The following is a 12,781-nucleotide window of genomic DNA, read 5'->3' on the forward strand; positions in this document are numbered from 1 at the left end:
TTGTGTTATTTGAGCCAATGCAAGATGCCAATTCACCTACTAACTTGTGGGAATGCTTGGTTATGGAGTACGTGGGATCACAACGGCCATGGTTGTAGTGACGGACATGGGTAGGTGTGACAAGCATGAGATTGGCAGCACAGTCTCCAAAAGTCTGTCTCAGGGAAAGTTGCAAAGAAAAGTTGATCCAAGCATCATAGAGGCCTCTCTGCCCTCTGAGAGTAGAAAAGATATCCGGATAGGCAGACACATCAAATGTGATAACTGAAGGAGTTGCTTGCAAAGAAATGCTTAAGTTGGGGCTATATACTTCCAATGGGAATGTTAGGGAAGTTGGACCAACAGAATTTACATTGTTTACAGTGATGGACCCATTCATATTTGTGTCAGTCCAGACCATGTTCAAGTCAGCAGTCTCAGACAGATTGTACAGATACCCAGTTACAAGCCCTGCAACCATCCCATCCACAACACTGTGCTCAAACACCATCCCAGCTGTGCCGTCCTTGAACACCACCAGGTTCACCATCTGTTCGAAAAAAAGAGTTTAATTTGATAGTGCTCAATGATCTTTAGCGATCACTAAATGGATTTTCCTTTGTCTTCACTTGAGATTTTACACATATGGAATATTGTACGGTCTCAGATCGTTTACATCTTGCTTTGAGTCTTAATTGGCTGGTGTGATGACTTTCTTTTGAGGTTTCTTTCATTGTTTTTATCTGTTCTGAAATAACATATGTTTAAGTGAAATTATATTAGCTATTGCTGGTAAATTTAGTTGATTTTTCTAAGTTTGCACGGTATTGCTATCTGTGAAGACAAATGAGAGCTCTACATACAACATTAAAGTGGAAATTAAAGGTAATGGTGTACACAGTTTTAAGATCTATCAAATACCTTATCATAGTATCTCAGACATGGGCGGTCGTCTCCTCCCCCCAGCCTCACTGCATTGAGGATATCAGCCAGCTCAGAGGGTGCGTTACAGTCTTCCAGACAGAGCGTCAGCACGGCGCTCTCCATCAGCCCCAGTGATGCCGCTGTATCCCCTCCTTGCTCCAGGATCTCTTCCCTGGTGGCTGCCCAGACTTTGCGCTGCAGAGCCGAGTGGCTGCAAATGATGGAGGGATCATTCCGTTTGCCTGCACTGGGTTGCGCCATCACCTGAACCAGCTGGTCATAGATGTCAATGAACTGTCGAGCAGAAACCGGCCCACCACTGCCGGAACGCACCAGTATGTCAACAGGGAACACTCCCCCAACACAGGTGACGATGGCGTGGAGGCTATCTGGGTAGACCTGGAGATAACAAGGCTTCAGATTAGAAATAGAGCAGACCTGGCCTATTTATATATAATTGATAACCTTTTCATTGTGTTTAAATCTTCCCAGTTGTCTCACCAGTAATCTTACCTTAATCTCATCTTGACCGCTTCCAGGAATCCGGCTGGCAGCGAATACCTCAGACTGCTGCGTGCGCTCCATGGGCACATTGCCCTCCAGTAACATGGGCTCACTGTACAGCTTTGCAGCCGCCCAAAGGAGAGCGGCTGCCCTCCCCAGCTGGGTACATTCCTTTGCTTTTGAAGGCAGAAGAACCACAGGGAGGGCAGTGGAGGTGGGCAGGGGTTCAGCGCAAGACAGCAGACCTCTTTTGAACTGCTCAGTCACCCAATTCTCTTGGCCTGAAGCAACAGTTGACAATTTTTCTTGGGCCTCTTGAAGGAGCTCCCTCTGCTGCCCCAGCGTAGCTTTGAACTCTGGGTAAAGGTCAGGACCTAAAGTGAGCTGCAGCACACGGCTCAGTTCTTCCAAGGTGACATCCAACTCTGGAACAGGGTAGTTGAGAAGAGTCATCCTGCGAGTGAGAGAGAGGTATCCACTTGTATTACCTGGGTTTGAATGTACTGAAAGTGCTACGCAATAGACTTTACCAAATAAAGATGGGAGGTTTGACTATGTACAACATTTAACAACTCTGAGATGCCTTTATCACAACAGGGCTAGTTTAGCAGGTAGGCGGGGCAAGTGGTCAGTAAATGAGTTAGTGGAGAGCCGCACTTGATTCCTGACTCAGTAAATCGTGGTTTGTTTTGAATGAGTTGCACATTAGCATTACAAAATCAATTTAGTCTGATTAAAAGTATTAAAACATTATGCCAGCAGCACAAGAACAATGTAGAGCCAGTCACAAGCGCTGCCTGGTTGCTCGAGTAATTGTCTGGTTCAAATAAGCAAAGCTGGACTTAAACGATACATTTTGCACTTAATTACTTACTTTGTGTCGTATGATCAGAAGACGAATCTCCAAGAGCTGTGACACCACCTGGGAATACAGGAGTCTTGTGAATGAAATGCTAGGAACGGCCATCAAGTTAGATATTGCATGTCTTTTTTCTTTAAAAAAAGAGAACTCTCTGCTATGAGTCTTACAAAGTTGGAGAGAGAAAGGGCAGATAGATTATAATAACTAGAATTAATTAACCAAACTGAATGTCTAGTCAGACATAGTATAATTATGCTATGGTATTTACTTTGTGTTTGCATTCTTTGGAAGAGATATTCCAAATTGCCGTTTAGTTTTTGTTGTACACTGAAATGAAAAGCTGCTTTAACAAATGCAAAATGACTGCCTTGTGTCTCTAATATATTCCCAAGCCTTTATAGGCTACATATCCAAGACTTGATGGCGACACACACACACACGTCAATCACCGACTCAAGGGAAGTCCCTGCATTTCCCCAATTCTATTCCTCAGGCAGTGAAGTCACACCTTTAAATAATGTCACTCAAACAATATTTGACCCGTCATTCACCTATCAAGCTCACAGTGTATCTTTTTTCCGCCTTCAGGCTGTTGTTCCTTTGTCGTGCAATATCACATTTCAGCATTACACACACTTAATGAAGAAAAGTCAAACTGAGACAAAAACCTTTAATTGACCTCAATCATGTGATCTTTAGTTGTTCTTACCTGTTCGTCGGCCCCCTGCTCTTCTACCACACCCTGTGTAGTCTCAGCAAGCACTTTCCACTGTATGATGCAGTTCACTACATCAGTGCCTGTTTTCACCCCCACCTGCCTGTCTTATAACTCTCCTGTCATTGCAGCTCCTCCCACTCTGCATCAGCTCTCATTCCCCTCACCTGGTGCTCCACGCCCATCTCACCTGCAGCACATGCCCTCATCAGTACCTCACTATTTAAACCCATCCACTTCCACATCTTCCCGGGCAGATTTGCTTGTGTGTTACAGCTGACCGCGCCAGCATTGTGCCTGATTATGATCGCTCCTCTCTCGGTGTCGAACCTGCGCTAGGGATGGGCGGATGAAGCCTTCGTTGAGGCTTTCCTTCTATTTGTACCGAAAAGGATTCAAAGCTTTGGGGCTTCATTTTGAAGAACAGCCACATCTGGTAGCAGACTGGAATTAAAGCAGCCGGTTAACAGTGTGACCGAAGCACTACAACACCTCAATGTTTCAATCTCACATTTCTGCAGTACAAGTCAATTAAAGCTGCGTGTTCATTCACGGATTTGATGTTACATACAACCATTAACGATGTTGCTTCTGTCGTTTTTTACATTGCAATAAAACTAAATGCAGGTCAATCATATGAAACGACGTGTTTATTATGGGATTCGATCCCCTCCACACAGAACAGAGAAGGTTAATTTGCATGTGTGTAACCCACTAAACTATAAAGAGCCATTTAAAATACATCACGTTTTTGTATATTTTTTTATGCCAACAGATTTATAAATAGTATTTGTCCTTTATAGCTTATATTAGTGATGTAGGATTTCATAGAAGTGGCAGTGGAAATTCCTTATTGGCATGGGGAAAGTGGCAGTGTTTTGTGCAACATTGAATTTTTAACCCACATTGTTGATTGACACTGAGGCATCATATGTAGCAGTTAGGCGCCAACACGTTCAAGCTGTCAAACGTATCAAACTAATGAAACGCTTCGTGAAGCACCAGCTTCGAACGTCACCGGTCACGTGACAGTTGTCATTTGATACAAGCTCCGACACTTTGCGCCAACACAAGGCGGTTCATTACCGACACAAGCTTCGGAGCTCTGGTATCGTTTGCCTATCTCTAGTTCCTGTACTAGTAACAGTTACACACCGTGTCTACAACTGGCATTAGAATACTGTTAAATATATTCTAATCATATGGTTTTCTCCATTAAATTGCTTGCCTCCATTGTATTTGACTAGCTAGTCAAATTAATGTACTGTCAGCAAAGGCCTTCAATGATGTCAGCAAAGAAATAGGACATTTTCAAGATAAGTCTCATCTTTATCTTTTTCTTGATGGTCTCTTATGTGATGCATATTCACAAAATGCAATATTGCTTCAATGAAAACAATAGGAAGAAGCAAAAGTGTCTGCCTTTTATGAATTTATGTATTTAGACCAGTGGTGGGCCGTAAGGACCTGCTACGCCTTCTCTGCTGCCTGCATACTTCAGCCTGCAGCACGGCAATACTAATAATAATAATGTGATCAGCTGTTGCATATGAGAAAGAAAGTCGAAATTTATGAGATAGAAAATCTAAATCATGAGATAGAAAGTCGAAATTATGAAATGGGCTTCCATAGGAATATAGATAGATAGATATTTATTCATCCCCAGGGGGAAGTGTGTTTGTAGCAGCACCAAGCAAAGTTACAGAGTAAACATAAGAATATAAAGTATGAAAAATACTCAATATATACAATCAAATAAAATGGTAGATATTACAACATATTACATTTAAGAAAATTAAATAATCAAAAAAATCCAAAGTGTGTGTATGTATATACATCTGTTTTTCTTCTTTTTTCTTTTTACAGCTTTCAAAGAAGCATGGGTCGGTGTTTACGGTGTACTTTGGAACCAATAAAGTGGTGGTCCTGGCTGGCTGCAAGGCAGTCAAAGAGGCTCTGTCAGCTATGCAGAAGAGTTTGGAGGCAGGGACATCTCCCCTATCTTTTATGATATGAATCAAGGTCATGGTATGATATACCTTTACATACTCTTTAATATACAGTTTTTTTTTATTTTTTTTTAGCACAGAACAAAACACATTGTGTTTGATCACTAATGAGTGTTGTTTCTCATGATATCCACATGACTAGTAGAGATTAAATGCAACGTGCATGTCATGCTTGATAGGAATTGTGTTTGCAAATGGAGAATCGTGGAAAGAGATGCGACGCTTCGCCCTCAGCACCCTCAGAGACTTTGGAATGGGCAAAAGACTCTCAGAGCATAAAATCCTGGAGGAATGCCACCATCTGATCAAAGTGTTTGAAAGTTACAAAGGTATGGTGTTAAAACATACAAGTGGGACAAGTCGTTCTACACCACATAACAAAAGTCACATCTCAATGCTGAGTGACACTTCCTCCACAGGGTTTGTTGTTTTGCATACCAGGACACCTCTTGTTGTACGCTGTGCTCAAATCATGCCCCATATTTTACTTTTTTGTGGCCAGTGTTAGTCATGGTGAGGTTTGCTTTAACGGTATAAGATGGCACTTTTCCTTTTGCTCTTGCGTCTTCATAATTTCCTTATTCATCACTGCCATTTCCCAGGGAAACCATTTAATGCAGCATGCCCGGTAAATCATGCAACATCCAATATCATCTCCGCTATTGTGTACGGCAGCAGGTTTGAATACAACGACCCCCGATTTAAAAACATGGTGAGAAGAGCCAACGAAAGCATACGCATTGTGGGCTCTGCACCAATCCAGGTGAGCTTCATTTTTTTTTTTTGACAAATATTTTTAGCTTCATATTTGCTTTGGATTTTGCGGGATTGCCCACAAGCAATGGCAGCTGACGAAGCTGGGAAAGGTTGTGTAGAATGGAGCAGCTGCATTTTATAGCGGTAGATTCATATACATCTCTATGGTCCAACAGAAGGCTGAGTGTTGTCTGCAGACTTTTTCACAAGATTTAGCCCCGTACTCTGCATTTTTTTATTAAGGCTTGGGTAAACATCAATTATATCTTTACATAGTGTGCAGTGGGACCAACTTTAAGCGTCCAAACAATACAAGAAAGTGAGCAGGGTGGTAGGAAGCCATGAGATCCAGGTAGAGGACCGGAAGAACATGCCATACACTGATGCTGTAATCCATGAGATACAGAGACTGGCCAACATTGTCCCCATGGCCATTCCTCACAAAACCAGCCGAGACGTCACCTTCCAGGGATTCTTCATCAAAGAGGTCTAATATTTTTTTATTGAAAATAACAACTTTATTTATATAGAACCTTTTTACAAAAGTGATTTGACAGACAAAGCCCACAAAAGCAATATAAAAGAAAGTCCAACGAAAGAAGACGAACTAAGGTCAAATGTAAACACTGATAAAACAGTACAATAGATGAAACAATAAAATCACTCGATAGATTGCGGAAAAACAATAATAACATTAAAACATAATATAATGTTAATCAACTGCTAAAAAAGTGCTTTCATTCTGAGACTTTACACACCTTGCTCTCTCCTTTCGCCTCCAGGGGACGACTGTGTTTCCTCTTCTTACTTCTGTCCTTCATGATGAGAGCGAATGGGAGAGCCCAAACTCTTTTAATCCCTCCCACTTCCTGGATAGGGAGGGTCAATTTATCAGGAAAGAGGGTTTCATGCCCTTTTCTGCAGGTACAGCAACTTTGTCAGGATTTTGTATTTTAGGGATTACAGAATTTTTTTACAGTATGATCCAGTTTAACTTTTTGCAAATCTTTTCGTTCTTGCAGGTCGCAGGGCGTGTCTAGGGGAGAGTCTGGCCAGAATGGAGCTGTTCATCTTCTTCACCTCCCTCCTCCAGCGCTTTCATTTCACTCCTCCACCTGGAGTTAAAGAGAAGGAACTGGATCTGACTCCAGTTGTGGATTTCACCCTCAGCCCTTCACCTCATGAGCTGTGTGCCGTCAGTCGGCAATGAGGAAGAGAGCTGAAGCACGGCGTTATACTGTAACTGTATGTGCCCAACTCCCTCACATGCAGCAGAACATACTGAACAGACAGTAATTTGTCGAGGGCTTACTTTTTTATATTGCATACAATTGCAGAAATCACATGCATTAGCCCACTATAAATAAATGAAGACTTGCCTCTTTAGTACGTGGAAATACTGGACCTACTGTTTTCTTCAATGTTTTTGGATGAAAAAGGAATCATTCTAAGGACTTGATAAATGGAAAAATACATTAAAACTGGTTTCAAACTATGATTTAGTCAGTTGATCGTCAACCCAAATGCTTCCTCTGGCTAACTTTATTTAGCACATGGTTCCTTGGTGCAGTCTTCAGGTTGGCGATCAGCAGCTCAGTTTATTTAGTCAAATAGGGGAACTACAACTCTGTGCGTGAGTCTGTGGGGTAGAATATTCAAGTTAAACAGGTTGGGCTGATGGACAAACAGCAGAGACCATTCATTTGATATCGGTTTACCTAAAAGCACCCAAGAAGGTAATTTAATTCCTGTTATTGTTCTGCTGTTGAAAGGGTTGTGAATATCTAAAGATGGCTCTTTGACTAAAAGATGTTTTTTGGAACTAAAAACCTGTGAGATTGAGTTCAGTGTCAAACTTTTAGTTTGTTAAAAATCTTCTAGCTGATTTACAGGTCTAGGAGCACACTATCAGTATATTTTACACCATCCAATATCCATGAACTTACTACTTGTTTGCACGCTTTCTTGGATATTCAAAACACAAATGTGTTCTCTGAAAAGTCTTAATTGAATGTGAATTAACTCATTTTATTTAAAGAAAAATCAACCTGCACTGTAGTCTGCTGAGCAATATTACATGGATAAAGAATGGTAAATTATAAGAAAGCATAATATATTTGGCCGAGCACATACAACGTAAAGGCAGATATTAAGTATCACAATTCAGTGGCAGGCCGTGTATTTTTTACCTAGGCCTGCTGTCTGATATCGTATACATAAATACGCGCACGACGGGATGCTGTTTGGCGCACACTTTGTGGACATCGCCGCCGTGAACAGTTATCTCTTGCACAACTGTTCAAGTTGAGGCAGGACCCCACCCAGACCAAGCCCTTCACCCACAAGGCCTTTAGGGAGCAGTTGGCCAAGGAGATGCTGGAGTTTGCCCCACCCTCCACAACCTGCATGCCCGTGTATATCGACAGCGAGGAAACACAGGTTAGGAAGCATTGCAAGAGGTGCCTTGATGCTGGAATGCCCAGGGTGAAGACATCCGTGATCTACAGGAAGTGCAATGTTCCTCTCTGCTCCAACTCCAAAAAGAACTGCTACCAGCTGTGGCACCATGCACAGTGACTTCCTGATGGACGTGTGCAAATAAATGGACAATTTGGTTTGTGTATTTTTACAGTTTAAAAAATCCAATTGTGTAAATAATGTAAATAGTTTATTTGTTTTATATGTTTTTAATTTGCATTGTGAAGGAAATGTTTGCAGTTTTCTAAAAGTAAATCTGCTCCGTTTGGATTCAACATTCAGTTGATTTGTGTGGTCATTTTAGATTTGTGTCCGACTTGCTCCCGACTTGCTCTGACGTCATGCACACGTGGTCAACGATACTCTCACGAGATCAAGTCGCCGTTGATTTCAGAGTCAGCCGCCGCAGTTGCTTTCCAACGACTGCGTGGCCCAGTGCATGATGGGAAACGCCTGGCTCTCGCCACATCAGAGAGCTGATTAGCTCTTAGATCCTCTGCTGCCATTGCTTGCGCTGCTTCCTCGGCGTGTCTTTGGTGTAGACAGGTGTTATGGTGATGTTGGTCTTGCGGACGAGCCGATGGCGGTGGTTGTTGTGGAGGACGATACATGTGCGGACGGGAGGGTCCCCAGCACCTGTAAGACTCGGATACATGACAGGAAGAGCAAATGGGTGATGTGGTTTTAAAGCATTTTGGATCTTTTTCCTCAGATATTGAGGTTTTTAAAACACGTCAATTCCTTAGCCGCTTGCCTTCTATCCATACATTCAACTTATTTTTCCCACAACATTAAACATTTCTTATGTTTCTCTATTTAGTCTAAGTCTTTGACTTTGACCTTCTGGCTTTTTAAATCTTTATCCTTCCCTTCTAAGTCTTTTCGTAACATTCCCAGGTTTGTTCTACTAAAAGAACAACAAACAAGCCCATCTGACGTGAGGAGGCTGGGGGCGTGAGGGAGCCAGAGGAAGAGACGGCAACGCACACTCAGAAAGAGTCCTCCTCTCCACCACCTGTTCCAGAAACTGCTGCTTGCAGCCGATGATGGAGCCGGCCTTCTAAACTAGCTTGTTAAGTCTGTTGGTGTCACCGGCTCCAATGTTGCTTCCCCAGCAGACTATGGAGAAGTACAGAGCGCTGGCCACAACCGACTGCTAGAACATCTCCAGCATCTTGCTGCACACATTGAAGGATCGAAGCTTCCTCAGGAAAATTGCAGAGGGTTCAGCGACGATTTCACCTGCGGTCGGAGGTGGGCCAAGACCAGCCTCTCCAGCACCTTCATCACATGGGAGGTGAGGGCAACCGGTCGGTAGTCGTGGGGATGAATGGAATCGACTTCTTTGGGACAGGGACCAGGCACGACGTCTTCCACAGCACCGGGACCTCCTCCTGCCTCAGGCTCAGGTTGTAGAGCTGCAGGACACCAGACAGCTGGGTGGCGCAGGTCTTTACGACCCTGGGGCTGATGCCATCAGGTCCCTCAGCTTTGCCTTGGTGGAGTTTCTCCAGCTGTCTTCTCACCTGGTCAGTCATCACAGAGAGGGGGGAGGGTGGAAGAGCCCATTGTTGTTGTTGAGGGTTCAGTGGAATAGCCATTGGATGTTGAGGGCTCAGTGTTTGTGCAGCTCAGCAGGGGGGGGGGGGGGGGAAGAAGGGGAGGTGTGGAGGTGTGGTGAGTGGAGGAGACGGATGAGGGCTGTGAACTAAACCTATTGAAGAAACAGTTTAGCTCGTTGGCCCTCTCCAGGGAGCCCCCTGACTGTCTCCCTCCCACCTTGACGCCAGTAATCTGCTTCATTCCGGTCCACACCTCCCTAATGCTGTTCTTCTGGAGTTTGGCCTCCAGATTCCTCCTGTAGGAGTCCTTGCCCTCCCTGAGCTTCACCTTCAGGTTGTGCTGGACTCTCCTTAGCTCAAAATAAAATAAAAAACATACAGGCAGCTACTGTGACAGGCAGCCGCTGGCACGGCGCCATTTTAAGGACTTGTTGGATTAACGAATGTATTTTGCTGTTTGCTACTGTCAATTTATGAAATTGTAATTATTAAATAAATGTTTAATAAAAGAAGAAAAAAAACTCTGTAAGTACTGCAACTTACTGGGAGATGGTGATGTTTAAAACTTTTAAATAACAAAGAATTCTCCGCTGTAGAACTCATTGTTTGTACCAAGTTCACTTGTACATTTTCTGCGTAGATCATCATGGACAACGGACCGGCCCATCGCAACGGGAACGCTGCTCAGTGGCAGAAAGGTGAGAAAACTATAGAGATCAATTTAACGGTGAAAGGTCATTGTTATGCCTCCACGACTGTCATGGCCGGAGGCATCCGGTCTATTCTCGTGAACACAGCATCTCCAGAAAGCCTCGAGGGGGGATTCTTCAAATTTGGCACAAATGTCCCCCTGGACTCAAGGATGAACTGATCATAGACTCTATGAAGCCTCGAGTTTTGCATTTGGGTTGTCGCCATCTTGTCTTTCATGCAAAACACCAAATAAGACATTCTTCTATACAATCTGTCATCATGACCTCACATCTTCCCCGTAACTGAACAAACTGCTGTTTAAGATGGTGGGATGCAGTTAAAAGCTTGTGAAGATAATTGTGTGCAACATTTGACACTTTTTCCCCCAGTGCCAAGAGTTGCATGCATTTTTCTCTATTTAATATCATTATGAGTGTTTGGGTCAAACCATTTTAAAACATACATTTGCTATCTCGCTATATTAATTTATCATAACTTTTGCCTTTTTCAGGGAATAATGTATTGGAAATGATTGGCTGATAATTAAAAAATGTAAACATTATTTTCCACCCGTGTCTCTACACATCTTGCATAGTCTTTGTAACTGCAATACCTCGGGCTGCCAAGCAGATGACGCCATTTTGACAGTCAATAAGTTCCAGCATGACTGCTTCATGGTGATTTGAGGCTTTATTTCTTACACCAACAACTAACTCTTGGTCTTCGTCCGCTCTCATGCGTATCCAGCATCAGACGAGAGGACTACGACTTCCACAAGGGAAAGTCTGAGTACGAGGACATTCTGCAGAGCAACAACCTGCCGTCCTCCATGACACCTCGAGGACATCAGGCCCTTGCAGCGTTCCTCATCATGGCCGCGGGGCTCGACAAGGCGCTCGCATATCGTCAGACTGAGCTGTTATTGATCTATAAGTGTGAACAATACAATGTGGACTGCAGTGATTAACTTGTATTACTTTTGTTTCTTTATTTCTTACGCAGCATGGCGTGGATTCTAACGGCCCTTTGCCGTACTCCCACATTGACGTCGCTGGGTCCAGTGGGCCGTTCCCCGGTGTCCCAACGGGAGCCCCCAATCCTCGCCATGGCAACAAACTACTTCCTACCTGAGTTTCTAAACGGATACCAAAATTACCATTCTTTTTTGATATGCGTGTAGGTGTGTGCGACAAACCGGGAACATGGTTGTGTGATTAGAGATGTTGTGCGTCAGTCAAACCTCCCATTGATCAATAAAAAAAAAACTAAATTTAAAACACTCACTGTGTTCTTTGCGTATCATTATTTTTGTGTATTACACAAGTGATAAGAGGGGAATAATTATATTGTTTCTTATACGTACATATCTGCTAAACTCACCGACTACATTCAGCATTATTCATTAATATACGAGCATAACACATTCAGCGTTACTTCTTTAATATAATTGTATACATTCAGTGTTAATCCTTTGGCTTGACCTTTAACCTGTAAACTCATTGTAATACATACTAGCTACCACTAGGGACACCATTTAAACAGTGTCTCACATTTGGAGAAATACTTTGACAGTTTGCGTAAACAAAATGGGTTTGATATTGCAATGTTGGGACTGATAACAGGTGTTATGTACAATACAGTCTATAGTCAAAAAATGATTATCTTATTTTAATTGGCCGTAAACTCCACATCCATTGAAAATAAATGGTGGATGTGTCTCAAATTACCCCCAAAAAGTTAGAAAAATAAACATAATATTGATTGCCCGTATCTTAACTTGTGTAAACCAGGCTTCTCTGTTCAGTGTTCGATGCTCAAGTCAGTTCTTACTCAGGCCTTGTGTTCAACAACTTTCTTTTTTATTTACAATCATGTTTACATGTTTCTTTGGTTCATAAGTCATCTCACCAATATTCACAAAACAAATTGCCTAATAGTTATTCAAACCACTTTTCACACCAAAAAAACATTTGCATCTATTCTAATTATTAACTTTAAAGACACCAGATACATGAAGCTGAAGTCTGACTTTGAGTAAATCCGCTAAATTAATTATATCTGATGTGCAACCACAGAAAACATTGATAGTTTTGTCATAAAGCTTCATTTAAGAGTGAGGCCTATTACATGTATAGTGTTTACAGAATACAGTATGTGTTGTTGTGCTATTAAAGAAGACGCTTTCTTCTGGAAGTTGAAATAAATGTCTGGATTTATCAATGGTTTAAATGGATATTCTCCACATAATGTGTCAAGATGCAGCATTTAAGAGATGGACGCGTCCCACGAATGTGTTTAT

General features: G+C 42.5%; 1 protein-coding gene across 1 annotated transcript; it reads left to right on the forward strand.

Moving 5' to 3' along the window:
* Positions 1-3,842: 3,842 nt before the first annotated feature.
* On the forward strand, positions 3,843-11,613 carry LOC306750169 (cytochrome P450 2K1-like; the record flags this gene model as incomplete). The annotated part of the gene is given in 12 exon segments (XM_079233564.1): positions 3,843-3,851; positions 4,851-4,938; positions 4,941-5,012; positions 5,173-5,322; positions 5,596-5,756; positions 6,066-6,236; positions 6,532-6,673; positions 6,772-6,952; positions 8,059-8,188; positions 10,430-10,566; positions 11,230-11,374; positions 11,485-11,613. Coding segments are annotated over 12 exon segments (1,515 nt in total).
* Positions 11,614-12,781: the final 1,168 nt, after the last annotated feature.

The sequence above is a fragment of the Taurulus bubalis genome (genome assembly GCF_910589615.1).
Source record: "Taurulus bubalis genome assembly, chromosome: 17".
In the NCBI taxonomy this organism is placed as follows: Eukaryota; Metazoa; Chordata; class Actinopteri; order Perciformes; family Cottidae; genus Taurulus; species Taurulus bubalis.